This window comes from Brienomyrus brachyistius, chromosome 14 (genome assembly GCF_023856365.1).
Source record: "Brienomyrus brachyistius isolate T26 chromosome 14, BBRACH_0.4, whole genome shotgun sequence".
Lineage (NCBI taxonomy): Eukaryota > Metazoa > Chordata > Actinopteri > Osteoglossiformes > Mormyridae > Brienomyrus > Brienomyrus brachyistius.
In genome coordinates this window covers 12056056-12083565 of record NC_064546.1, presented here as the reverse complement: position 1 = coordinate 12083565, position 27510 = coordinate 12056056, and the positions used below count along the sequence as shown (strand labels likewise).

The following is a 27510-nucleotide window of genomic DNA, read 5'->3' as shown; positions in this document are numbered from 1 at the left end:
CTAATTTAAATTGTAGTCTGTAGGTATACTAATTTAAATTGTAGTCTGTAGGTATACTAATTTAAATTGTAGTCTATAGGTATACTAATTTAAATGGAGTCCAAAGATATATGTTATATAGCTTTAGATTTATTAACAGGGCGAGATATTGGGACAAGAAAAGGTTATGGATTATCAGGTATGATTGCGAATTAACTATATATAACTTAAGGTGTATTTTTAGCTCATTTGGAGGGATACCGTAAAACGTAATCACTGACGTAAGAAATAGCTTATATGTTGGCATTGACTCAGTAATGGGTTTCTGTCAATCTTCATGTGTAATAAACTCTCCCTTTTGCTCTCTCTTTTACGTGCTCTCCCTTTCCATCACTGTGTCTGTGAGAGTTTTTTTTTTTTTTTTGGGGGGGGGGGGGGGGATGGATGGGCTGGACCAAAAAAAGGGGGTGTGTCACTATAAGAAGGCGATATAGCAACATGCAGTTCGTGGTTACTAAGACAAGAAAAAGCGTTCTAACCTTCAAACACATCAGAGCACACAATATCCCAACATAACATACAGGTAAGGCTGTAAACTGGATTAACTTTCCTTACTTGGAAATTTTAATTTAATTTCATCTGAAAACTGTACACTAGAAATATTAACCAAATTCTGGCAGTAGATTATATAATATGTGCTATGTTATATAATTTGTTAATGGTTCTGTAGAAATGTATTACTTTCGAGTATTTAAATGTCAGTATTGTCTTTCATTGATTCTTGTTTTTTGTGTGTTTGGGCTGTAATCATTTTTTTCCATTTCATTCTGAATTGCTCTTGGGTCTAAATGTTTTTCTTTAAATACACAGCTTAGGGCATATTTTTCTTTCTTTGGGTTACCTTCCATTCATCTTGATTGATGTATTTCTAATTACAAAGCAATATTCTGTGAAACTGCAATTCATTTTAAATAGTAATGATTTGTTTCCTGAAATACAAGGAAGGTACTTAATGATGTAACTGTACTTGTGTGATGAACTTCTTCATTGAAATACATCCTGTACTTTATCGTGCCCGACCATGAAACGCAAAGGCTTGTCTGCCTTTTGTGAGTTACAGTCATAGGTGCGTATTGGAACAAGCCAGTGGCATGTGTTGCCTGATAATCCTGCACGCTGTGTTGTGGGTCCTGTTTAATGGTGCTGTGCTCCATTGAAGATTTTCTGTGTGTGTGATCTGGAGCACCAAGCCCACAATATAACCTCTAGATCAGACACTTGTCATACATACAGTTTCATAATAACAGTAACAACAATAAGAAAAACAACAATAAATTATTATTATTATTATTATTATTATTCCAATTCCTGGCATGTCATTGGTTGGAACAGCTAATCGGTGTCTTTTCAGACTGTGGGTGGAATTTTCATTACCGTGTTCAATTTCATGTTTAATGTTCTGTAGTTTTTATGAGTTGGCAAAGTGATTTCTACTGATATACATTAGATGCCTGTTGTTACTTCATAAGTAGAGAGATCTGTGAATCATAATTAGGTCCAAATTGCATGATGGGGACTGACTATAATTAAAATCATTTAAAAACAGAACATTGTTCTTCATTATTCTTTAACAATGATTTTCGGAGCAGAAAACGAAATGTGTAATTGCTTGTTTGTTCCCAAAGATATTCAGATATCAAATCTCTTAACTTTCAATTAAAATTGCTTTTGCTTATTTTACTTGTTAAAACTGAACTGCAGTTACACAATTGAACTGTGTTTTACATGCAATTATAATATTTCAATTAATATAAATATAATAGTTTTCTGATTCCTAGACAAGGGTACCAGTGTATTTAATGTAATTCTTTGGCCACTGGGTCCTAAAAGTGTAACTGCTACAGTTTTAATATCTTTGAGTCCTGTATCACTGTATAAAACATTTAACAAAAGGTAGCTTAGATGCAGTTTGATATAACTGATAAGTAATACTAATAACTTTGAATTTTAGTTTGAAAGAATCAGGTTGGCATTGCTGAGTTGCATAAAACATGTCTAAGGACTCATAAGGAGAAATTCTATATAAAGCAAATGCTTCGTATCGACACGCACAGCAACACGTCTATGTTGTCTTCCGTTTGTACATTATTATATACCATGTAAAATGTCTGCTCATTTTCTTTCTTTTCAATAGACATATAGACAAATAGAATCTTACATTGTGCTTACCTAAAAAATACACGCACCCAGACTTACACACAGCACAAATCTGACCACAAAATTTCCCGCTTTTTCGTTAGCTGTGATTGGAGTAATTTTAGATTTCTTTTATATAGCCATAAAATAAGAAGAAAATGTGTTTTGAAGGTTTCATTCAATGTTCACTTTCTCAGTCCTCTCAAAACATGAGTACTAGTGGTCTATACATTTGAAATATTCATTACCAAAAGTGAAATTAAACACTGGACCTGTGAATTGGAAAAACATGTATTGCTTGTTTTATAGCCATATTCCAATGCAGAAAAAACTGTGATATTATATTGTATTGTCTAGAATTTCACAGAGACAATAAGCTAAATGACAATATAGGTTGATATATTTGTATATATTTGATATATTTATATACATATATAATCACTTCATTAATGCATAGCTTACCTGCATTTTGAGATATGCTTTTTTACCTTAAGGCATTCATTAATATTCTCTTGTATAACTTAAGGAATATGTTCAATTGTTCCATTTGTGGCACGATTGTGCCAATTGTACCACTGTCTCTTTGGCTATAGTCCCCCGACACAGTACAATTCTTAAGCTAGTCTGTCTTATTGATTTTCTCCAGTTTTCATTGTATATTCTCCACAAATTAATGTATATTTTATGTCAGATTTCTTCACATTCAGGAAATAAATAAGAAAATAAACACATATGTGAGTATGTAACTAACTATACATCTATCTACATACAAATAATTAGCTCAATAAAAAAATGTAATACATAGTCAACTACAATGTAGCGTATCATCAATTAAAATTAAAATAAAACTGATTATGCGGTGGCTTATTCTTCTGTTGAGCTCAGGCTTTCTATAAATTCAGAATTTAGGACATTTTTGTCTTGTGTGTTCATCATTACTTGCTTTTATCCAATGACTTTGACATCCATTAGCTGAACTCAGGTTATGGTACTAACTAGCACTCAGAACTGCCACTGGGGATATCGGTTCTCATGGGGCATCACACAGTTAGTAATTACTCAATTAGTTTACTTTGAAATAAAGGCAAGCTTCATTTGATCTCATTTTTTATTACATGTATAAAAATCATAATATTAGACATGCTATTCTTTTTCAATTAATATGTAGGACTTTGCATTGAGCAACATCTGAGGAGTCGCATTAGAATATTGTGTTAAGTTCATAATATTGTTTAAGCCTTACTTCATGTAGTGCTTTATGCATGCTTTCCTTTCACTTTTTTGTATTTGATACCTATTAGCCATAAGACATTTGGTAAAGCCTGCAGGTTTATTACAGTAATGTGTCTGCAGGAAAAAAACAAGCATCATTTTGGGTCTTACTAAAATGCATGAGAGAAGGTACATTTGCAGGGTACGTTCAGAGGTGAACGCAAAAAAATCTGGATAAGTCCAATCAATAACTTGCTTTCTGTGCCCTACCTTTGCTTTTATATATTTTATTACAGTGGAAGACGAAAGAAATGAATAGAAAATAAATGTAATGATAGGAATGGACAGTAAATTGCAGCAATCTTAAGATGTTCTAGCCGACATTACCAAGACCGGAACCGAACACATTAATGTACAAATAAAAGACGTAGTCTTTGAAGAGAAAGCCACCATACCTAATAATCCGCTACGCTGACATTGCCCCCGCATTAGAGTTCCGCACCAGTAGAGCCTCTGTGAAATGAAAAACATCCAGTCTTTTAAACAGATACAATTGGATGAATCCTCGGAGGGCCCACTAGACCAGCATAAATCAAATTCTGCACATATCTCGTGATGAGTCATCACTAATTTTAAAACCACAGTAAAAAGAAGTGAAGAATATACAAATTAAATGCATCCAAAAAGCTGCATCTTTCTGTTGAAAAGGCAGAATCTGAACAGTTTCTCCTGTAGAGGTGTGTTGGCACCTGTTGTGTTCCTCGCATAGATTGCCCATCTGTATAGCCCAACAATAAAATTACCTCACTTCCAAGGATCTGCCCTATTCTTTTTGGGCTCACTGCAAATTCAGTTCATTCTTAGGTATGTTTATCAGCTCACCTGCAAATGCTGTATTACTCTGAGGTAACCATGCGCCAGAATTGGATATTTATTTTCTCATATTAGCCGGGTGCAGTTGGGCTGATCCCACTAATTCCTGGTCTCTAACAGACCACCAGTAGATTATGTTGTTGCGAGCCTTTCTCACGAGTGGACTTTTTCAAGAGCCAGTAGTATACTTCAGTTTTTTTAAGTGGACATAAATTAGGTATTAAGCAATAGCAGCTTATAGTTAGAATGTAGTAAAAGATGTGTTAAGAATATTCTAAATATGTCTTACAAATTTGCTGGACATTTGTAGGGGATATCAGCATCATTAAGCAGCATTAATCATGTGCTTGAGGCATGTTGAGTGTGATGAACAACACAAGATTGTAGGAAGACTGATGTCATGATTAAAACCTTAAAATATATTTAAAACATTATTTTAAAAAATTATTATTATAAATGTGTTATTAACTGACATTAATATATCTGCATTTCAAGCCAGCTACGCTGTTTTTGCAATTATTCTGCTATTCAGGAATTTGGGATTTGGGATTTTTCTCAGAAACTTTCAAGTATGTTGATTTTGTGCAGGTCAGGCACAATCAGTTGTACACTTGTTTCAGCATAATAGATTAATGTATGCAGTATAACAGCTATGGGAATTGAATTTCATTTTTTTGTTGATCAGATGGTTACTCAAATAATATTAACTAGTTTTGACCAAAGTCATTACTTTGTTTTCCCATCAGATAAAAAAAGTTTTGCATTTGTGTGTATGTGTGTGTGTGTGTGTGTGTATGTTTGTGTGGATTAGGTTTGTATTACATTGTGGGGACCAAATGTCCCCAACAGTGCAATATAAATCTGTTATTTTGATGTTGTGGGTCCCTACAAAGATTTGTGAATGCAATCAAAAAACTAAAAATACCAAAAGTCTTGTATTTTGTTTGGTTACTTATGGTTAATGTTAGGGCTGGGTGGGGGTTAAGGTCGTCATGTTGAATAGAGTATTCCCATAGAAAAATAGTTTTCCCCACAAAGAAATAATTACCAACCTGTGTGTGTGTGTGTGCATGTGTGTGTGTGTGTGTGTGTGTGTGCGTGTGAAATTATCAAGCTCGTACGATATTATCTCTAATGGAGAATTTAATGTTGCTGGTCTTCATGTCATGTAGATTATATGAGAGTTGACTGAAGCAGTACAATTAGCTTATTTGCACCTTATGCAACAACCATTGTCAAGATTTTGTGGTGCTTTAGAATATACTGTCTAATTTAGTGTTTTGGTCTCCATATTGAGAGAAAATGGGGTTTTTATTAAATCAAATCAAATATAGCCTGAAAACATTGTGCATTTGCTGTAATTATTGTATTATTAACTTCTGCCGAAAATTGTTTGATATGCTTTTTCATGCAAACACACCAACAGAATACGACTGCATGCATAACTCTAATGTGAGCCATCTGATCTTCTTTTTCATTTTAAAATAAAGAATATTTTTATTCACTTGTCCTTTAAACACCTCTAGACAGTCTTCTTTCACATGGACAACTATTAGAGCTTTAGTACGGTTAAAAAAATTCGTCCATTCTTTTAGGGAATTTACATCCCGCACATTCAGTTTTTCTGAATAGGACCTGACAGGCGGTATTTTTTTTTCCATGACGTAGCTGTAATCTTTTTCTAGTGACTAATGCAGAGCGTGGGAAGAAGCCATCAATGGCTGACAAACCCCAAAATCCCTTCCATTCCATTTATGCCTCAAGGACTAATTCGCGCTGCATTTAAGGGAAATAAGTTTTGCTAATTAAGAAAAAAAAAGGTCTTTAAATCTTTTAGTCTTTTTATTTAACCCTGGAGACAAATGATCTATTTAACTCATGTTAGGTGGGTAAAATAATCGAGTTTAATTCTGTTAACTTTTTAGAATAGTTCAGGAAAGACAATCATACTGTTAATCATACTCTAAGGAGCAAGAAAAGGCTGTCAAAATGCATGCAATACCGAATTAAATCTTAAATCCTAAATGATGATGTTTCCTTTTGTAGTTACAGAAGTATCAATGCAGAACATTCTTGAAAATTTCACAAGATTCTATATGTATCAGTATGTTCTGTGATGACATCTAGTGTGTCCTCTGCCCCATGCTATAAAATTTGTTGGATAGCTTCCTGGACTCAATAAGATAAAATAGCCCTGTACTCATTAATTGCCTATGGCAGATTCATGGATTATGTATACAAATATCTTTCTTCTTTACTATAATTTTTTAAATCGATCATATGCAGTGATTCCCCAGACTTTGGCATCTTTTAACATGTTTTTAAAGTGATAAATACTCTGCTGTTAGAAAAAATGGTACAAACAACATTAATGCACCCCCAATGGTACAAACAACATTAATGCACCCCCAATGGTACAAACAACATTAATGCACCCCCAATGGTACACAAATGTTCCTCAGAGTTCATTTCTATACCTTAAAAGGTACATTTACCTACAGGTAGGGTACAGTTGGCAGACCCTTGAGGGTACAGCCCCAGGGACAAGCAATTGTACCCTCTGAGATACATTTTGTGACAATGTGAATGTGCCACATGGTAACATTAAATATGATTGTCAATTAAAATTAGCTTACATTTTATTGTAGAGGTTGACTAGCTATACAGTGCTATAGTATCTGCATGTTTTTCCTGTGTGTTTCACCATTTCGTTAATTCACATTTATTTAGTGTTTTAAATTCATACATAAATGTTCACCAAATGTATGCTAAAGTTTACCGATCAGCAATGAAAGACCCCACAGAAGAATCCCATTTTTTTCCACGACTCTCTCCATCTCCGTCGGTTCCTCCACTGATAACTGCTCCCTCCCCTACGACTGCAGTCATGAAGTGCCTGTGGACTTTGCTGCTGCTTCTGTGCACATGTGACCCAGGAACGTCCGACTGTCAGCGGGACTGTCTCTCCTGCAGCCTGCTGTTCCCAGAGAAACAATCCTTCAGCTCGCTGGTGAGTCTCCGCCTTCCACAATGTGCTCGCTTCTGCCATTCATGTCACTCGTCACACACATTCACCAGCAGACAACATTTCTCAGCTCAGCAGAAAAGCTACCAAGTTGCCTTCATTCCTCTGTTGATTTTTTTGTCTCCAGGACTCCTCGTGGTCAATTTATCCGATATTTATTTTTGCACGAATCAGTCATTCTTATTAGTTTGGAACATTGTTCATAACCTTTCCTACTCGTCTAATAGAAGCTTGAGGCTTAAATGGAGATGAAGTTAATTTATGCAAAGATTTCAACAGTGATTTAATTACCTACCACATAATTATTATTGCACTGCATATGCCTACAGTGCTCAAGAAATAGACAGAAAAAAGCTCCTTGGATCTTTCCAGGTTGATCTGCTGCATTTAAATGAGGAAAACGTGTTTGCGACATCCCTGTCTCGCTTGACAACCCCCTGCCCCCCCCACAATCTTGCTCCCACCACCTGCAGTTCATTCTGTCTGCCTTAACCCTCATTGGCTAATTGATTTCTTGAGATATATTGGTGATCGGCCTTAAGCCAATTAAACGCTCGCTCCTTTCTAGGCAATTCAGGTCTCCTTTGGCAGAACCTTAAATAAAGAATAAAACCAAACAATACCCCCTCCCCCCTATTATTGACTGTACAGATGTGGATAAATACCTACATGAAAGAATTCCCTTTGGTCTTGTAAAGTTTCATACCAGACTTTAAGTCTCAATTTTCATGTAATGGTTTTAGATCTTAAAGGACAAGTTTGAGGGCTGTCTTTGATAGATTTTTATGAGTGTTTAGGCCTTAGTCCAGTATTGCTTTGATGACCTCATACGTTTGAAAGCTGTTGATACTGCAGAGTTAGACAGACCTTGTACAGAGGAAAGTCCTTCCATCTTCCAAAGATGCTAGAGTCAGAAACATAATTGTAATTATTGTTTAAATTTGTGGAGGCTTGGTTCCTATGTGACATACTGGTGAGGAGAACTTGGTGTCAGAGTGCTGGTTAGCTGGAGCTTTGGGTTAAGGGCCTTCTTCGAAGGCACAGCAGCAGTATGATCTGTCTCTTCCAACCACAGGGCACTAACCCATGGGACACAAGTCCAAATCCCTAACCTTACTGAGCTGCACACCATATTATTATCGTCTATTCATAAATCAAAAGGGTACAAAGCAAGTGATGCTAGCCAATCGCAAGGCACAGATGAAGATGAGGTATCTACAGCTTTGTGGGGACTCTCCATTCATTTCTATGGGCAAAATGCTAATGCTAACTATGACAACCTTAACCCCCACCCAGCCCTAACCTTAACCATAAGTAACCAAGCAAAATACAAGACTTTTGACATTTTTAGTTCCATGATTGCAGTCATAGATTTTTGTAAAATTGAGTTGCCCCTTGTGGGGACTGATAACAATGTGGGTCCCCACAATGTAATAGACACATAATATACACAATGTAATAGACACACACACACACACACCAATTTTCAGATGCTAATTTGCCTTACTGCAGGGGGGAAACTGGAGTACCCAAATGAAAGCTGTCCAACGCAGGGAGAACATTCAAACCCTAGACATACAAGCTGTGTCCCAATTCAAGAGCTGCATCCTTTGAAGGATGCAGCGGGCATAGCCTTTGTAGGCGGGGCCCTTAAAAAAATCCACGTAATGAATCTCGGAATGGTTTGGGCCGTGAAGGATCCGTCTGCGGATCCTTCGCTGCCCGGGAAAAGAAGGAGCCGCTTCTAGGCTGCTTTCGAAGACGCCTTTGAAATGGGACCCCCCCCGGAAGGGCTCTGAAAAGGGACGCAGCTTCAGAGCGAAGGCAGGATTCAGTCTCGCTACCCTGCAGGCGGGACGCGACAGTACTACCAACTGAGGCACCATGCTACCCAGTGCACATGCGTTTTTGGGTAAAAATCATGGTGTAATTGAAGATAACCATAGGTAATCTAAACTATGTGGTTTTAAGACACTTATACATGGTCCAGTCTGAGATTTGTGTTGGGTATATTTGTACATGTATTTGTTTCCAAACACAGATCATTAAACATGTATGATTAATGACCAGGCATGATTTAGGTTCTGGACTCAACTATCCTTGTACCACAATTGTGTCACTGAGGATAATGAGGTACAGATGTTTTTTCATACTCCATTACTCTAATGAACTGGAGTGTAAGACATGGCTGTTTTTTCAACGTGTTGCTATTCTATAGGTTTGTCTGGTGGAGTGCGAGACCAAGGACTCACCGGCCCTCAGTTGGGAACTGTGTAGACAATTTGTGGAGCAGTCGCACTCATCCTCCTGGCCAGCAGGTGGCACAATGTTGAAGAGGGCAGAAGAGGAAGTGGCAGCCGTATTGCCTGCTAACCAGGGAGATGGTGGGCTATTGTACTCCGAGGCCCTGCAACGCTTCGACCATGTGGCGCGGGCACTGGGAACAGCCCAGCTTTCATATGGGTCCCAGCAACATGGGTCCGAAGAAGAGGAAAGAACAGAAATGGAGGAAGGAGCCATGGACAATGAACCCGAGGGGGCCGCCATCAATCTCACCAAACGATTTGGGGGCTTCCTGAAAGGCAAGTATGGATACAGGAAGCTGATGGACCCCAGCAGGTCCATGCAGAAGCGATACGGGGGGTTCATAGGTGTCCGAAAATCTGCCCGGAAGTGGAACAATCAGAAACGCTTCAGCGAGTTCCTGAAGCAGTATCTCGGCATGAATACCCGTGCCAGCGAGTTCAACAGTGTATCGGCGGACATGACCCAGCAGAACGAGATGTAGTGCATGCCCCTTATCTGACAGGAAGCGCTTCACCACTAGCAATTATACAGCACGGCAGCCACAGTCATTACAAAGGCACAAAAACAAAGTCATGCAGGTTGAAAGTGTATATAGTCAAAGGGCCACTGTTTGTCATTTCTGTGTCCATCATGAATGCATCATTAAATTACAGAAGCAAATGCATAATAAAAAATGAAATAAAACTAGATATTTTTTCTTACGCATCTCAGATTCTCTCTGCTTTGGTAAGTTCATCCACACATAAGTTATAATTATGGTTTGGTTTTGTCCCCCCTGGTATATAAAGCACTAATAAAATATTTGAATAGCACTATCTATCTATCTATCTATCTATCTATCTATCTATCTATCTATCTATCTATCTGTCGGTCGGTCTGTCTGTCTGTCTGTCTGTCTGTATGTCACTCTGTCTGTCGGTCTGTCTGTCTGTCTGTCTGTCTGTCTGTTTGTCGGTCTCTTTTTATGGTAGCTGGCTCATCATGTGATCAACAGCAATATTTAGAAAATACTGCAGTTATAAATATGCCATTTTTTCTGATTATTATAATTATATTTATTTATTTATTTTGCGAATCTTAAAGATACAGCAAACTTGCAATGGCTTTTACAATACTGCCCTCTGCTGGCGCCTAGAGCATGCTTCATCTACAAGCGTCTCCTACTGATTATTCATTAGACACGTGCATAAATATACAGGCAAACTGGTGCATACCGTGTTACACAGTTTCTATTAAAGATAACACCTGACATATATTTTGTTACATTAATATTTTGTGAACATTGCTTTCACCGGCAAATAATCAGTAATGACCCAAGTTTTAATTGCATATTCGTTTTAACCAGCAAATTAAAAAGGGATCTCGGGTTTTTTTTCTTTGCTTTTTTCTAGTAAATGATAAAGTTATATTGTTCATTAAAAGCTGTACAGAGCGATAATGAAGAATAAATTAGTTTGCCGCTTTCTTTGTTGCAGATAATTCTGCTTTGATCTTTTCCAACTGAAAACCACAAATGTATGTCTATGTGTGTGTCTATATATAAATACACACACACACACATATATATATATATATATATATATATATATATATATATACATATACATATATATGGACCTGCTGGGGTCCATTGACTTCCTGTATCCAATGTATGGCCTAGAATGTTCCTTTTTTTGGTAGCTACAAGAATTTATTTTATTGCTAATGTGTTTATTATTAACATGTGAATATGCAAACCAGCAGAAGCAGTTAGAACGCTATGCTCGTGATCGGAAGTTCAAATCCCAGACTCGGCAGAGTGACGTCAACGTTGGGCACCTGAGCAAAGCCCTTAACCCCTGCGTCTTCAAACTCCCTGATGCTGCCTTCCTTCAAAAAAAAAAAAAAAAACGCACGTCGCTTTGGATAAACACATTTGCTAAATAAATGCTTGGGTCCTTATTGAGCTAGCATTGGAAATTCATTGCAGAGTCTCAAAGCACTTAAGTAAGTCGCTCTGGCTAAGGGCGTCTGCCAAATCCTGTAAATGTAAATGTAAATGTAAATAGTTGCAGTGTAAATACATGGAAGTTAAATAGGAGGTGAATCTCCAATGAGGTTCTAGCTCTTTCTTCAACAGTGGCCCCAAGATATCCTTAGTGACTAATAACAAGTTGGATCTTTGGATAATGGCAACAATTTGCTTCATGGAAGCAAAAGGGGAATGCAAACCGTATATCATCCGTATAAAATTTATTTCAACATGAGAATGACAAACATTTCATTTACGGCATTACATAGAAAAAAAATGATCCACAAAATGTTTATTTTTATACATTTTTCTTTTTTTTCCCGTAGTTTTACAAACAATGTTCAAGATACATATATATGACAATATATGAATAGTAAGTGTTTTTGCTTCTGTGGAATAATTAGTCTTTCAGGAACATTCAGTTTAACTTTTAACACGGTTAACACAGTACTTGGGTATTAAATTACCTTCAATTATCTTTATCCAATTGTTGGAAAATAATCCGACCAATTACCTGGCTTGATCTTAATTGTCTCGATAGAATACAATCACTAATTCCTCCAAAATGATGAGTGCAAACCAAAAAAAATATACATACATATTTGACCACTAGTTACACAAGGGGATACTGGACAGTCTGGCTAATAATCTCATTGCCATGCAGATTAGCAGCTTCTGGGCAAAACTTAAAGTCCCCTATTTAAAAATGTGGGATGAGAACAATTGGCACCTCGAAATGATGTGTTATTTGGTCTTTTAACTGAACTTTGAGAACTCAAGTAGCGAGTAGCGTGCGCCTGATCGCAGATTCATAAAAACACAAATGGGCGGCAGAGTTTGGATCACTGGAGAACACAGAAAAGCAAAAGAGACATTAAAAAAAATTAACTAAAAGCTTGACCTGACCTATCATAAAGAAGCCAGAAAAGGCAGTTCTTTCCATAACGGTTCTACAAGCCTATAAAATGTGCATATATCGTCACTGTAATGGTTTCTATCTCTTCTGATGCCTGGAAATTTGGGGACAGTACTTAAAAAGCTTTGAAGAACAGTATATATATATATATTATATCTATATGACAATAGATAGATGCACCATGGAACCATTTACTGGGCTTTTTCTTTTAATAATTTTTACAGGTGATGCCTAATACTTGCTGGTACTTCATGGCAGGATAAACCTACATTCACAAATTTATCTAACAGTGCTAATGGTAAATCCTCTGTCAGACACGCTGCCACTTCGAGGGACTTAATGTGTTTCATCAATATGCACGCAGAGGTGAAAAAGAAAAGTTCGAAACAGTATATTTCACTTACTTTTCTAATGTACTTAAATTGTTCAGATCATGCAGAAACATTAGTACTGTGGGGGGGGGGGGGGCATGATTTCTGCAAGGGTTTATTCAAAGAAATACTGCATGTCCTTATGAATATACACTGGCAAGGTCATAGTACAAACATCACAAGTCAACAAGCCCAAAAAGATTGAGCTCTTGAAGTACCAACCATTTATATTTTTGTCTTGCTTAGAAAAAAGATGTAGAAACCAGGATTAATACACTGACTATATAAACACGAGCATGGCCTTATGGTGTGTCATTTGCACCCCATTAAAAATTGTTCTTTATAAACAGTTCTCCACTGTCAGACCTCGGCAATCTGTCTGCGGGATTTCGTTCTTCCAACCTCCCCACCCCCAAAAAAAATGAAAACGGGTAAAAACGGAAGAGACCGTCCCCAAAACAGGAGGCACTCAACCATTGTTCTCGAACGGCATTAAGTGGACACTTTGCTGTACACCTTCACGTCTGGCTGGATTGCTCTTTGAGGGTGGGGGAGGGTCAAGAGTGGGGGGTGGGTCTTGGGCAACGCACAGTGGTTGAGGGTTTGCTAATTGACGACAGCACTCTGCCACGTGCCTCAGTACGCCTGGTGGGGAGGGTGGGGTCACGTGGAGTGGGACAGCACACACCCTCCTACAAACGGAAGACATCCAAGTGAGACGCGGATGGGGAGCAGGGTGATGGGGATTACCGTTGTGACCGCCAGAACCGTACGAACGGGGGGGGGGGGGGGGTCGCAGACCCTTATATAAAAAACCGCCCCACTTCCGAAAAATATCAAAAGATACAAAAGTTAAAAAAAAAAAAAAATAATTAAAAAAAGGTGCTCGTGGATGTTCAGAGCTGCACAAAACAGTCTGTAAATAGAGGTGACCCCCCCCTGCACCGCCGGCGTCTTTGTTATGGAGTTGACTTCTCCTCCGGCATAGTCTCTCGCGCTGGACGCTTCAGTCCAGGAAACGCTGGCAGGCCTTTTTCCAGCGGCAGGCTGTGCACCACTGGTCCCGGTGCTCGATGCCGTACACTTTGCGGCACTTCTTGGCCTCACCGCGGCCTTTCCTGCAGAGTCACGGAGGAAAGGACAAAAAATAAAACACATCCGTTATGCACGCCGTGTCACATGACCAGAATCCTCATCAGATAAACACTGCGATCGGCACTTCCAGCCTAGCGGTAATGCCAAGCTAAGTCAATGTAAAGCTTAAATGGATAGTTAGAAAATTAAAACACTAGAAAAGTAAACATGCTAGTCTTTAAAAAAACAACAGAAAAAAAGGAATGAGACAATGAGAGGAGAGGAAACAAACAAAATGGAGTATGGGGAAGCAGACGAGGTCTGACCTGGAGGTGCAATGGCCACGAGGAGGGGATCCACTTGCTGCGTGTGGCCTGATGGGGGCGCTGTGCTGCTGCAGCCACTGCTCTCCAACACTGCCTGAGCGGCTGCGGACTGGAGTGGCCTAGGGAACAAGGGGTTAAACATCAAACTACGAATCTGTATCTGAACTGTACCTCTAGGAAGACAGTCACTAAAATACAATATACCACACTACAAAAAACAATACTGAATAAAAAATAATGTGATAAACAAAAATATTTTAAGTTTTTCACAGCATACACCTATTTCCTAAAATATAAAACTTTGTTTTGTATAGGAAAAAAAATCTCCCAAGTATGTCAGGATCCAACACCTTTAAAAGTTAAAAATAACCTGCAAAAAAAAAAAAAAAAAAAAAAAAAAAAAAAAAAAAAAAAATCTTGCAGCCCACAAATGTGAGCACTAGATGGCAGTGTTGCATAAACACTCCTGGGAAACCACAATTAGGAAAATTCTAACTTGACAACCGGAAGGCCATATAATATATGCCACCACGCATTCGCTTTTGTCACAAATCATTTATTACGCAAACACTACATTCCTGAAAAGAAAATATCGCTTATTTGTACATCATGTTTTTCAGTTTGTTGGGGCTTGTTTACTACACGTTATTTTGAATTGATTGTCAGATAACCCTTATTTAGCAGTTGCTTTCATCCACTGTGATATACGATTGTGTCAGCAGAGTCACCCAGGGTTAAGGGCCTTGCTCAAGGGCCCAACGGTAACATCGCTCTAACGACCACGGGATCCGAACTGGTGACTTCCTGATCACAAGTCCTGACCCGTGGAGCCAAACACTGCCCCCGCTGACTGATCACTGATTACAGTCAGGGATGCATACAGCTGCTGCGCAAGCATGCATTCACCATTAAAAGTCAAACGTGTGGCAATCGATTGTTGCAACAGTATGACTGCATCCTTATTTTATGTGCATTTGCGCTGCTACGAAAAAATTACTGTGCATTTTAATCTTTATACTACAAATGTACGAATTAGCACATATAGGTTAAAGTGCATAATAATTTCTTGTCATCAGAATCAGAATGGACTTCATAGCAGCGCACATGGACATTTAAAATATAATATTTGCCCTGCTACAAAAATCAATTGCCACACGCATTGCTTTTGAGGTGAATGCGCACCCGTTGCGTGCATTGCTGATTGCGGTAACATTGGACTAAACAGGGCTAACAAATAGAAAACTAAGAGTACTTGGGCAATCTGGGATGCTGGTTTAATGACCTTAATTAAACTCGAAAAGGAGCAAGAGTACGTGTCCTGCCTCATGCACTGGATGAATGTTAGTCATGTGCCCTTGTACAGTCACAAGACGATGCACAGCTGACTCAGAGCCACTGCGATGTTTCACACAGGAGAACCAAACCCAGGGCGTGTTTGGGCGTCAGTATTACAGGTGCCGTGCACCTGAAAGTCAACGCCTGCCCCCCCCCACCCCAGCCTCGTTTTAGGGGTCGGCAGGCCCACCTGTGTCGTGTGCAGGACAGCGACGGGAGGGGTCCAGTGGCAGGAACTTGAGGGGATGGGAGCTGTGATCACCTGGACGGGAGAGCAGGCCTGCAGCAGGAGGAGCAGTCCACAGTTACACCAAGAAACAGCCAGAATCCAAAGCTCTCACTGCAGTACATCTCAGTGGGCTGCTAGGCGGGAAGGAGATCGCAATGGGGCATCTATTGTACCCATAAATAAGACATTTAAGCTAATTTTGCTTCAGGTTTACAGTCAAATTTATATAAAGAATAAAATATAGAAATCAAACTGGACAAAAGTCTCCTAGGCCAGAGTTTCTCAACTGAATCCCCAAGACCAAACCCCCAGCACACGCGCACTGGGAGCTGGGAGGGAGCAAAAATGTGGACTGTCTGGGGTCCCGGAGGACTGGCTTGAGAAACACTGCTCTGAGTAGCTAAATTGACACTGTGTGCTGTTATTTTTAAAATGCACTGAATTCGTCATCGGCAAACACAGCCTGCTCTTTTTCACGGGTTCCCAGTTAAACGGTAGCGCCTAGTCTTTCATTAATGTGACCGAGCCCAGTGTGTTAAGTGTAGCCACTGGAATGTGGAAACGGTTAAAGGGGCTGGTGGTGTCATATCAAGGGCGACGAGAGCACCGACATCATCGTCGCTAAGCAATGCAAGGTGGGGGGAGTGGGGTGGGGGCAGGGAGGCGGGGCGTGGCTCAGTTACATTCCTATGTGAAAAACCCCCCCGGCCTACAATTCCTCAAAAAAAAATAAATCATTGAATAAAAAAAAAAAGGACAAAAGAGGTAATTGCCTGGTAGGAGTGTTCCGACTGGACCTGCCAGAAGCAGCCCGGGGCGGACTGGCTCAGCAGGCTGGTCTGTGGAGTCCCCGGTGTAGGCGGGTCCTGGGGGCGAAGCCCAGATCCAGGAGGGATCAGCTGTATGGGGCTGGAGGGAGAGACGCAGGAGGATGTGGGCGTGCCGACGGCCGGCGGAGGTGCGGGCAGCGGAGGTGCGGGCGTGGGCTCTGCTTCACGGTGGATCTCGGTGTAATAGAAATCCTCCTCCCTGCGAGAAAGCTCCGGTTCGCCGCTGTGTCTGAAAAGGCGAATGAACGCTGTTTAGAGGGGGGAGCCCCGCCCACCAGCGGGTATACAGACCTCCGACACTGCAGCACCTACAGTGCTCACAGACAAATTTATCAGGCTTATAGCAAAAATCATCGCTTTATTCATTTGTTTACAAAAAAATACATACTACATTAGAAACAATAGGTAGAAATGTTCATTTCAAGTAGCGATAAACTGAAACCCAAAACTATAAGGGGTGCTTTGTAATTAGTAACACCTCTGCATTAACATAGTGTCCTTTTGGGAGCCAGTGACTACGGTTAGTTAATAGCAAGATGGCAAGAACAGAACTGAATGAATCATTTACAAATATTAGGAACTCATGTCTCTGCCTGTCAACGGACTTTTGTTAAGAAACCAATAAATCTGCAACTTTTTTACAGAATTAAGCAAGTGTCCCAAGAATTTCTTTGAGCACTGGATTTTGCAGGGCCTCTCTGCAGTGTGAGGGCTTTCTCCAGTTACAAGGATAACCAATATATATTTTTTTCCCCCCACTGATAAAATATCGAAATAGCAGTACTGATCTAGGCGGAGAGTTTCCTATCTATTCCAACCTCAGGCCCTCGAATTCCAAAAAGCAGGACAAAAGCAGGATAATCACTGAATTTATACAAGCTCACCCTGTTGCACAGCACACTGTCGTTTCAGGCAATTTGCATGCACAGAACAAAAGATGCCCGCAAACGAAAGCGTGAAACCCCAGAGAGAGGGGACTCACCCCAGGTGCAAAGTACGAATGTGGCGCTTTATCCCGACCACAGACGTCAGCACCTTGCCGCAGTTCGGCCAGAGACACCGGTAGCCAACCTTAACGGAGTTCTGCAGGAGAGAAAGTCATGACCGAAAAAATCATTAAAAAGGACATGAAAAATATATTAATTAATAAGTAACCATCCAAACTGACTGACTTGCAAAATCAAAGGCTAAAGCTTAGGTATAAATATTCAAACTGTGTAATAAACAGGGAGATTGTCTTTCTGTCTCTCAGTCACACAGACAGACAGTCACACAGAAAGACCCGGACAGCTTTATTAATCCCGAAGGAAACCCCCTCCCCCACACACACCCCCAGGCGACACTCTCCTCACCCGGCGTTTCCTCGGAGCTGGCTCCTCGAACAGAACCTGCTCCAGCTCCATTTCCAAGCCCTCGTCGGCGCAGGGTGCCTGAGCGCCGTCTCCCTCTGCGATGGGTGGGGACGGCGCGGGACTGCTGCCCCGGTCCCAACTCCAACATCCGCTGCTGCCGCTGTCGGACAGCTCTCCGCCGGCACACTCCACTCCGCATGAGGCTGGGGGGAGGCGGGGAATCGCAGTCGGGCTCAAACCAGTGCGCGAGTATGGTTCTCCGGAACCAGGCACCGCAGCTGTTGTGTCGGTGGATGCCCCGTGCGGGAAGCGCGAAGGTGTGACGTACCTGGGGCGGGTTCCTTCGGGGTGGGGCTCTGTACCACGGGACTGCACGACAGGCTGGTCAGAACCATGGCTGCCATCATCTCATCCATCTCCACCGACTCGGGGCTCCTGCAGCTGCAACCGAGCAAAACCATTTCACAGAACTTTGTTGCCTTTGTAATATAATCGCAGTTCAAAACTTAGATGCCCATTTTCTAAACACATTTCACTTTAATATCCTCAGGTTAAATGGTAACTTAAAAAAAAAGTCAGTGACTCAGAGAGGAAATGAATTATTTTATAAAGATTATTTAACTCGAGCTTCTGGCATTGGAGAAAGTGTTATGTGCTGGCAAGAGTTACTTTGTTAGGAAAAAAAAAAAAAACTTTGCAGAAAGGGTCTAATTTGCCACTTGTGTGAGACTTTTTGACCAGCATTTATTAGATGCAAATAAATTTAGACAAGCAATGCTTCATTACAAGAAGTCATAAACAACAGCGGACTTGTGATCTTCAGGCAGAGTGGAAATACACAAAAGGACATTCTTTAAAATTCAGAGAAAACATTTTTCACTATATCTGAGCGAAAATTCCACAAAGCAACAAGTAATCCACATATAGTACGCTTTTCTTTTGGCAGATGGTGAAGTTAGTTACAATTTCTTTGCACATCCCAGGCAATGAAACATACACCCTTTTACTGAAGAAGTGAGCATTACCAAGGAAGACCTACATCATCGTCATCGTCAGAGTGCTAAGGGCGGCCTCACCTCTTTGGCACATCTATGCTGGAGGATACCGGGTGAGATGGGGCCACTGCTTGGGGCTGAAACATGGGCGTGGTCCACACATCCTCGGTCTTGCGTAAAAAGTGCTGGCCCAGTTGGGGCAGGAAGACCGACACTTCGTTATACACGTGGTTGTGCTGATCCACCAGTCCCGCCACCTCTCGCCCACCGCACATCAGATAAACCTGGAAGGCAGGAGTAGCCCATACAAAACAGGAACTTCTACAGGAAAAATAAAACACTTGAACTCTTGATCTACGGAAACCGGAACAGAGGGTAGCTGACGCCGCAAAGATGCAGTCAAATCATATGGCTGCCGTCCGGCTGCAAAATATTAACAGCTGACCTGGTACAAAACATCCAAATAAAAGGATAAATATAGATACTCACACTGCAACTGTTGCTTTAAGGTGCCCCACATAGACAGGCACTAAAATGGCGACAGGCTGAAAAAAAAAAAGTCAACTAGCCAACCGCTCCCTTGGTCCCTCTTTACCTTCTGTCCTGGGTATAGTTTGACCCGGGTGCGAGATGGGAATCCAGATCCAGCCCCAGGACCCACGGCCGTGTCCTCTCCCTCGGGCCCCTGCAGGCCCTCGGCCGCTCCGCAGGGGACCGTCACCAGCGCGCCCATCGGCGAGCGCTTGCCCAGTCGCGTCCTTGGCAGCACCGTTGTCATTTCCCGCCTGAAGTTCCGTCCCTCGGGAGTACACCACACCTGACGTCAGCGTTCTCCGTGACAGGTTGGAGACAGCTGGGGAAGACACAGGAGTCGGCATTCTAACTTTCGTGGGGGGGGGGGGGGGGGTGGGGGGAGCTATTGACCTCTTCCCCGCACAACAGAAGAGAGACAACTGGTGGGAGTCTGCTTGCCTAAAAACATGCACAGATTGCAATCCCCAGAGACGCATCCAGGGCGCCACATAAACCTGAGAGCTTTGTTAGAATCACTGGGCCTGCAATCTCACAGAAACCCAACAAAAAAAAAGGGCTTCAGTGATAATTCCAAGGTTGCTACTATACCTTTCGTTAAACTACACACAAATTTTGCATTTTACACGGCAACTGCACAAGAAGTCAGCCAAATGTTTAAAGTTTCTCTGCATTTGATGTCATACGACTATCATATAAACCTTACGTCAAATTTCTTTACCTCTGTTTGACGTAAAATTGACCAAGAGCACAGAATTTAAAGACGAACCTTCTTGAAAAAGCAATGACCAAAACAGAGAACATTAAAATCAGGAGACTGAATAAACTCAGACTCTCACATATATTTGTTTCACATTAATCAATGACTCTACATATTCTTACTTACCAACTTTTCTATATTGTATTCCTTATAAACAACTTTAAGAACATCCTTTGTTTGGGTCCAGAACACTGTACTAATAAAAATCACTTAGCTGATGTGATCCATTTGCTCAGCACAACCAGTCTAACCCATAACATTTAGGCATAAAGACCAAACAATAACCAATGAAATTCCGAGTCAGCAGAAGCCGAGTGACAGGCCCCGCCCCTGCATATCTTACAGCTGGGGCGATCATGTGCAGCCGCCGGATGCATGCAACAATCAATGACGCAAACGCAAAACGCAAATCCGGATTACAGATTACTGCAGAATGGGTGGCATCTCCAGCGAAGTTAAAACTGGTCACTTCAAGTGAACTGAAGCACCAGCAATCACTTGCAAATCGGCGGCAGCCTACATGCCAGAGTAACACTATCCCGCTACCATACCTAACCGAAGCTCTTCCTGCCCGACTTCCAGTTATGGGTGGCTTCACCAGTGCAGTGATGGGCTTGATGCAACAGTCAGGCACTGTTGCAATGTCTATTTCTGTATACCAGTTAACTGCAAACTCAAACAGCACGTCACCCTATACTGTTGGCCTAATTTGCCAACCTTGTACTACACCAGGAACTCCAAATATTTCATTCACAAATTGACCACAACTGAGGAGATTCAGGACCGCACCCATTTTTGTTTGTATTCAGATGTTAATTTTCCCCCCACTTCACTAATTGTTCCTCACCCTTTTCCAATTTCTTATATTCCATAAATACACGGGCATAGTAGAGGACATAAGTCAACTGACGAAGCATCGAAGTTACTAATGTGCTTTTTTTAAACTATACAAACATCGTACAAACAAGCCAACCTACTGAAAACTCAGGAAAAACTTGGCTGTGCTCATCTCTCAGCATATGCCGCGTCATTACGCAATTACTCAAGAAGAAGTTGTTAGGACAAGCAACGTGGGCATGTATACGATACACATCATTCATAGGCTTCTAACAACTTTATTTAAAAATCTAATTCTAAATGTATGAAAGCAAAGCGTCTTTACAAATGCACTTTCCTGTGCACAATATTTGGTAAATATCCCGAGTTCTAATTACTCAGAAGACTAGTGTTGCCTTCTCTTCTACTACATTATGCTGTTTTTCGTTCAAATTAATGAAGGGTCACGTATTGTTAAATGGTAAAACAAAACAAAAAAACAAATCGTTACAAGAAATTAAAACACAGTCAACCCTATTCAACACAGTATTTCTCCATACCGACATTAAATATTTACAGGCTTCGCTGATAGTGAAAACGTGCATAAAAGAGTGAAACAACACGTCGTCCTTGTTAGACAGGCCGGTCCCAATTGCCTCTGCTACCCTAAAACTTTTCTGCTATGCAGAAATAACCACGTTCTCCGTTTCACCCCCACAGCGTAGGGTCACGTAAACAAGAATACGCTTGTTATCCAAATATTTAATCATGATTAACAAATGCATAATCACTAATAATCACTTAGAGAAATCATGTACTGTTTTGCAGAAAATGAATGGATCGCATGATCTTAGGGCAAGCGTGTGTAAATGTTAAAGGGAAGATCCCTGCGAATGAATGCGCACATGTGCAGCAGCAGCTCGGATTAAACGCCCCCCCATCCCCCCCCGCGCATGGCGACTATAGCTGGGGACGCTGCTCTCCAAAACACGGCAAGCTGCTATATACTGTACGTCTGTCTCCCGCAGACGACGACCGAAAGCCTGAGATCTCACCATATTCACAGTGGAAAAATCTACGTACAGCCAAATATTCGCTGTCTTTTTTTAAAAAAATATCACAAAAACACGTCGAACGCAGCTTGCGATTCTTATTTCAGTCCTCAGCACTAATATTGCCACAGTTAATGCGTTTGTGTTTTCTCCTTTTTACAACAGTGTGCAAATGTGTGCATAAAGGTTAATTGCAAACTAGGATTGGGAACACGAGTTGAGTTCAGTTAGAAGATATGGGGGGGGGGGTCGGTAACATCTCGCAACAAAAGGTTCAATTGGCACACGACTTCAACCATGCAAAACAAGTACAGAGTTCTCATAACATTCTTTCTAAAATATTTATATATCAGTCTACCTTATACTTCAGCAACTATTAATTGTGGAAAAACATATATACATAAAGCTGCAAAACATATGGGAATTTTATTTTAGGACTATTTGGGCGATATTTCCGCGGTACAGTGCGTTTATGCCTTATAGTAAACCACCGATCACACGGGTTTTCAGCAATTAAGAGCAAGCAAGGATTTCGCAGCAGAATTTCATTTTTTACAAATATATTTCAAATCCAAATGTCCACATTTGCGAGGATGTCGTGGACTGCAAAGCCGAAATACTACAAAAATAATAAAATAGCAACAAATGAGCCTTTATACCTTCAAATAAACAATTCAAAGTTTCAATGAATAGGCTATTACTCACGTACCGTTCCCAATCTTCAACACACCCCCTTCCAGTAGGCTTGATCTAGTCGGCTGTAACTTGGAAATGCTCTTTTCTACGCCTGGAAAGGGTTGCAATGTTGGGCTAATTCAAACACGGGGCGGATTTCTGCGACGGACTGGAGCTTCAATACAAACCCAGCCATTTAAGACCCACCTATGGCTTTGTGCATCACTAATAATTTAAATGTTTCTTTCTTATAGCGGCTGCTGCGACTTCATAGATTAATTAACGTATTACAAGCATGCATTTGTCGAACTTAAAATTGCATTAGGATCAGACTTGTTGCCACGTTTTTCCTTTCTCTTTTCAATGGGTTTTCAGTTCTTGTTGTAAACAACCGTACCATGTGGTAAGGATGTTCGCGTCCATTGGCTGAACAGTGTTTTCCAAGACACACGCCCTACAATTCCAACTTGTTTACATAGGAGTTTCGGGGGGACGAGGCGTGCCGAGCGAGAGCAAAGTGCTCATTGTTGCAGAGATGAGTTGCCGATCGTGCAGTACGTTTTCCACATCCTTAAATTCGCTGTGCAAACTTCGTTTCAGACGCAGAGGTAAAGACTGCACCAACATTTGCAGGCGCGCTGCAATAATAAACATTAATAATAATTTTGCACAAGTTAAAAAAAACTGTATTGTATTATCGTCTTTCATATATTTGGCATTAGAAGTATTGTGGCACGATGGACAAATTGAGTGGCTGTTCCATTTTTGCAAGTTAACTGCTTTTGTGGGCGCGCTGCAGACTTGATTTGATTCCCTGTGGCTCGACGCCGGCCATGTTAACTTCATAACAAAGAGCAGTAAAGCCTTATGCGTTTTGGTTGGGGGGCGGAGTCAAATTATAGATTACATAACATACATACTGGAGTGCCTGCGCGTCCTGCTGTAAAGCTGCGCAGTTCTAGTGGCGGGGAAGCATGACGTCTTCGCCGCTCGCGCCGCGGGGCGCCCCGTCAGTGCGTACGTGCCTAGCGACACACGAGGCGCGAGCGGTGTTCTGCGCGTGCTGCACGTCGGCTACGTCCTCCGCGGCCGAGAGGCCGACAAACAATCGGTTTTCGCCGACGACACATAAAAGTCGTGAACATTTATTTTTAAACCTTTTTTTTCACCTCCCACCCCTCCAGCACTTTTATTGTTGTGCACGAATATAATCCGTCATTTTATGTGAAACGGGTATTTTAATTGCTTAAGAAAGCCGCCCATTATACGCGTACGCCTGCTGTAAATCTTCATGACAATACGGATCAGCACACATCTATATGTGTGCTATATGGGCGTTATGTAACGGTAAAGGATCACAATATTTAAAAGCACACCACTTTTGCAGTAATCTGTGATGTGATTTGGAAAGGTTGGGTGTAAAAAATGATAGTGTATTTGTAATAAAATGTTAGTTTGTAAGAAATCGTGTTCATGTATGAAGTTATTCTGTAACGCTTTGTTCTTCCTCACATTCACAACTCCTTAAGAACGACGACTTAATGAACTGTTTTCTTAGTTCATTGTGCCTCGTCCTGTAGCATTAACTCGATGAAAATCCGTTTCATTTGTGTACAACGATATCTATAAATAAAGTATTTGAAAAAAAGAACTGTTTCGATAATAAATTTTATATATTTTACGGGATATTGACCTCAGTCCCATCTCTGTTCGACCACAGAGGAGGGAGTCTGCTGGTGCCGGAGCGATTATGTTTGAGTTCTAGCGCTGAAAATAATATGAAATTTCTTGCATGAAGTTTTCATCAGAAAGCCCCGCATCTGACAAGCGTACTGTTCTGTACTAAAGTTATTAACCTGATGCATAAGCATATTGTGTGTTTTGCTTTCGTTCTTGAACACAAAAGCAGTGGATTGTTTTTTTTTCATTGATACATTGTGTATGCTGGCTTTTCATGTCACATCTAAAATTTAATTGTAGCTTTTCATTTTGTCTTTTCAACCAGATTATTTCATTTTGATTAGAATGTGAGGTTTATTTCAGGTATAGTATTGCGATTGTGTTTTCATAAAGTACTGTCTGCGTCGTTATTATAAAACAAATGTTTAATACAATAGGCTTTATGGCAGTCCGATCGTAAGTACAAATTGTCTGTAACTCGGACGTTCTTAACTCGAGGACTGCTTGTATATTCCGAATGATAATTAAAGTATAAGTACTTGTGGCATCGGGTGGGCAAAGCAAAACTGTAGAAGTGATGCTGGTTGAGGCCGTATATTTTGTTCCTTATTTGAACTTGACAACACCTTCACCGTGGGGAGCTATTTACATGAAACGTAAGTTGGTGCCGCTTTGTGTGATGGGAAGATGGTGATGTCATCACTGTGTCAGGTTAGCAGCTTGAGTGCTGTGCAACCCCACTTAAGTATCAGCCACCCTGGTGACCCCAGAAAGTCAACAGTTCCTGTCTGGATGTACAACATGCAATCCAGGAACCTGGCAACACACATAATTAATGTATATTATTGTGGTTCACATAGTTTTCCTCACATGTTTTCCTCACCTGCAGATAGTGAATGATATCCTCTATTGCAGCCACATCAAAGCTCTGCCACTAGTAGCTCTGGAGCCCCAAAGAAAACACCTGGGTTATCAGCTCATTCATGGACAAGACAGGGCCCTTGTCCATCCCATCTCCCACTCTCTCTATGGGAGCCCCAGCCTGGTGGAGCAGGAGCAGTTGTCTTTTGCTGGGCTCCTTCCTGGTGGTGCAAGCACTACACACACAGCTCAACATCACTGCAGCAGCCAGATAAATAGAACATTTTCCACAGTTGCTCCAGAATCATGTTGATGCTTGATTGCCCAATGTCCATTAGAGTGACACTTTGCGGGGTGGTAAACGCCATCGCTGGGGCCGCTGTAGTCGCTGTCACGGCATGCCATCTCGCTGAATGTTCACAATGGTGGCAAGCCTTCTTTTCACCAGACCATCCACAGACGGGAACTGGAATGCCTGCAGCATCTCAGCACGCCATGCCACCTGACACCAAAGCTTCTGAGAATTCATGAGTGAGGTGCGCACACTGTGCTTAGTCTGGTTTGTGAGACTTTTGTCATGCAATTAGATGCAGAAATGACTGATGGTCATCACAACTGCGAGGAGCTCCCAGGACATATGATATTTACTGTAGTATGCCCCCCTCTTGCCCCCCTCCTGGACTTGGGAGGGCAGCGTGCTAATTCCCACATTTCTGGGAACCATGTCCACAACAAAGGGGGCCTTCAGGTCAGGGAAGGCTAACACCAGAGTGGTGGTCCGCACCCCCTCACCTCCCTGGAATGCTGGGTCACACTCTTTTGTCCAGCAGAACTCGGCCCCTTCTGTCAGGCATCTAGGAAACTCCTCCGCTCCTATACCACCCTCAGCGACTGTGAGTTCCTCACGGTCGTTACCTTCTCTAGGTTTGTGGACATTCCTTCAGCGTCTGCTACGTGGCCCAGGAATTGCACTCATCTCTGGAAGAGCAGGCGCTTAGCAGGGTTGAGCTTGAGACCAGTCCTCTGCATAGTGGTGAAGACTTCCTGCAGGTGAGAGTTTTGTCAAAATCTGTAGCCTGTACCCAGAGGTCATCCAGGTGCATGATTCACCGGCTGAGTGGTAAACCCCCATGAACACTCAAGTTAACCTCTCACACAACCCAAAAAGAGGGACTTTGAAGTGCCATGGTCCTTGTCTCAGCGAGAATGTCATCTTCTTCTTATCCCCAGGAGTGAACACTCATGTGATGATCCCCTGGTGGCAGCCACCTTCCGTAAGCATGTTTGACACAGTTGGGTACTTTTGACACCACTGCCGGGTTTGGGTTGGGTTTGACACCACTGCCGTTCTCAGGTTCAGCATGGCTACTTGGGTAGCAAGCAGGTCTGCCCCCTCGATCTATGAGTACTGGGTGTCTCTCAGCCATAACTTGTGTTCAGTAGGGCCGGTCCCTACCAGGAGATGAAGCCATTGCTTGCCCAGGATGGGCACCATCTTCCCCATGACAGACCACAACTTCCTTAATAGCACTGTTGATACCCAGGAGCAGCACTGTTTGGAGATGGTGGAGCCGGTGTTGAGCCGGGCCATGCTGGGATTCCCCTCAATCAGAGGCTACTTAATGTCACCAGGCAGCCAGCCAACCACACGGTCTCTCTCAATTTCACAGTCCCCACCCAGTGAATCTGCTTCACAACATCGCAGATGAAGTATTTACATTAAACACAAGGGTGTGTCGCTTTGCCTACTGGGAAGGTAGATAGACAGTTAGATACTTTATTAACTGCTACCATATCTAGCACTGCAGTTTAACTGTATAATGATGCTTTTTTTATCTGTATAATTAAATAGTTTAAAATGAACTTGTCTGTTGTCTTAAGATGGCCTCATTTAATTCCAGTCCTAGCTGTTGAATATTCACCCTGTGCTCCTATGTGTGTCTCTTAATTGGCCATTGAGTTCACTTATACGTGTGTTATGGGCTGACACACCACTCACTGGATTAACAGGTATGGAAAACGCGTGTAAGGAAAATGTAGAATGCTGCTCGATGTTTCAGGCTTGTTTTGATGGTGCAAAAATGAAATTTCCAGTTAGCTGTGT

At 41.5% G+C, this 27510-nt stretch overlaps 2 protein-coding genes across 2 annotated transcripts; one reads left to right on the top strand and one right to left on the bottom strand.

The window, feature by feature from the left end:
* The first annotated feature begins 468 nt into the window (after positions 1-468).
* pnoca (prepronociceptin a) lies at positions 469-10251 on the top strand. The gene is made up of 3 exons (XM_048974866.1): positions 469-562; positions 7146-7270; positions 9504-10251. Exons 2-3 carry the CDS (start codon positions 7148-7150, stop codon positions 10071-10073), a joined length of 693 nt encoding a protein of 230 aa, XP_048830823.1. The 5' UTR covers positions 469-562; positions 7146-7147; the 3' UTR covers positions 10074-10251.
* A 1556-nt stretch (positions 10252-11807) lies between these two features.
* On the bottom strand, positions 11808-23223 carry LOC125707605 (zinc finger protein 395-like). Its single transcript, XM_048974854.1, has 10 exons — positions 22900-23223; positions 19627-19884; positions 19113-19315; positions 18365-18477; positions 18037-18239; positions 17667-17767; positions 16628-16913; positions 15816-15905; positions 14291-14409; positions 11808-14008 (listed from the first exon to the last, which is right to left on the bottom strand). The coding sequence occupies exons 2-10, from the start codon at positions 19807-19809 to the stop codon at positions 13897-13899; spliced, it is 1410 nt and encodes a 469-aa protein (XP_048830811.1). The 5' UTR covers positions 19810-19884; positions 22900-23223; the 3' UTR covers positions 11808-13896.
* Positions 23224-27510: the final 4287 nt, after the last annotated feature.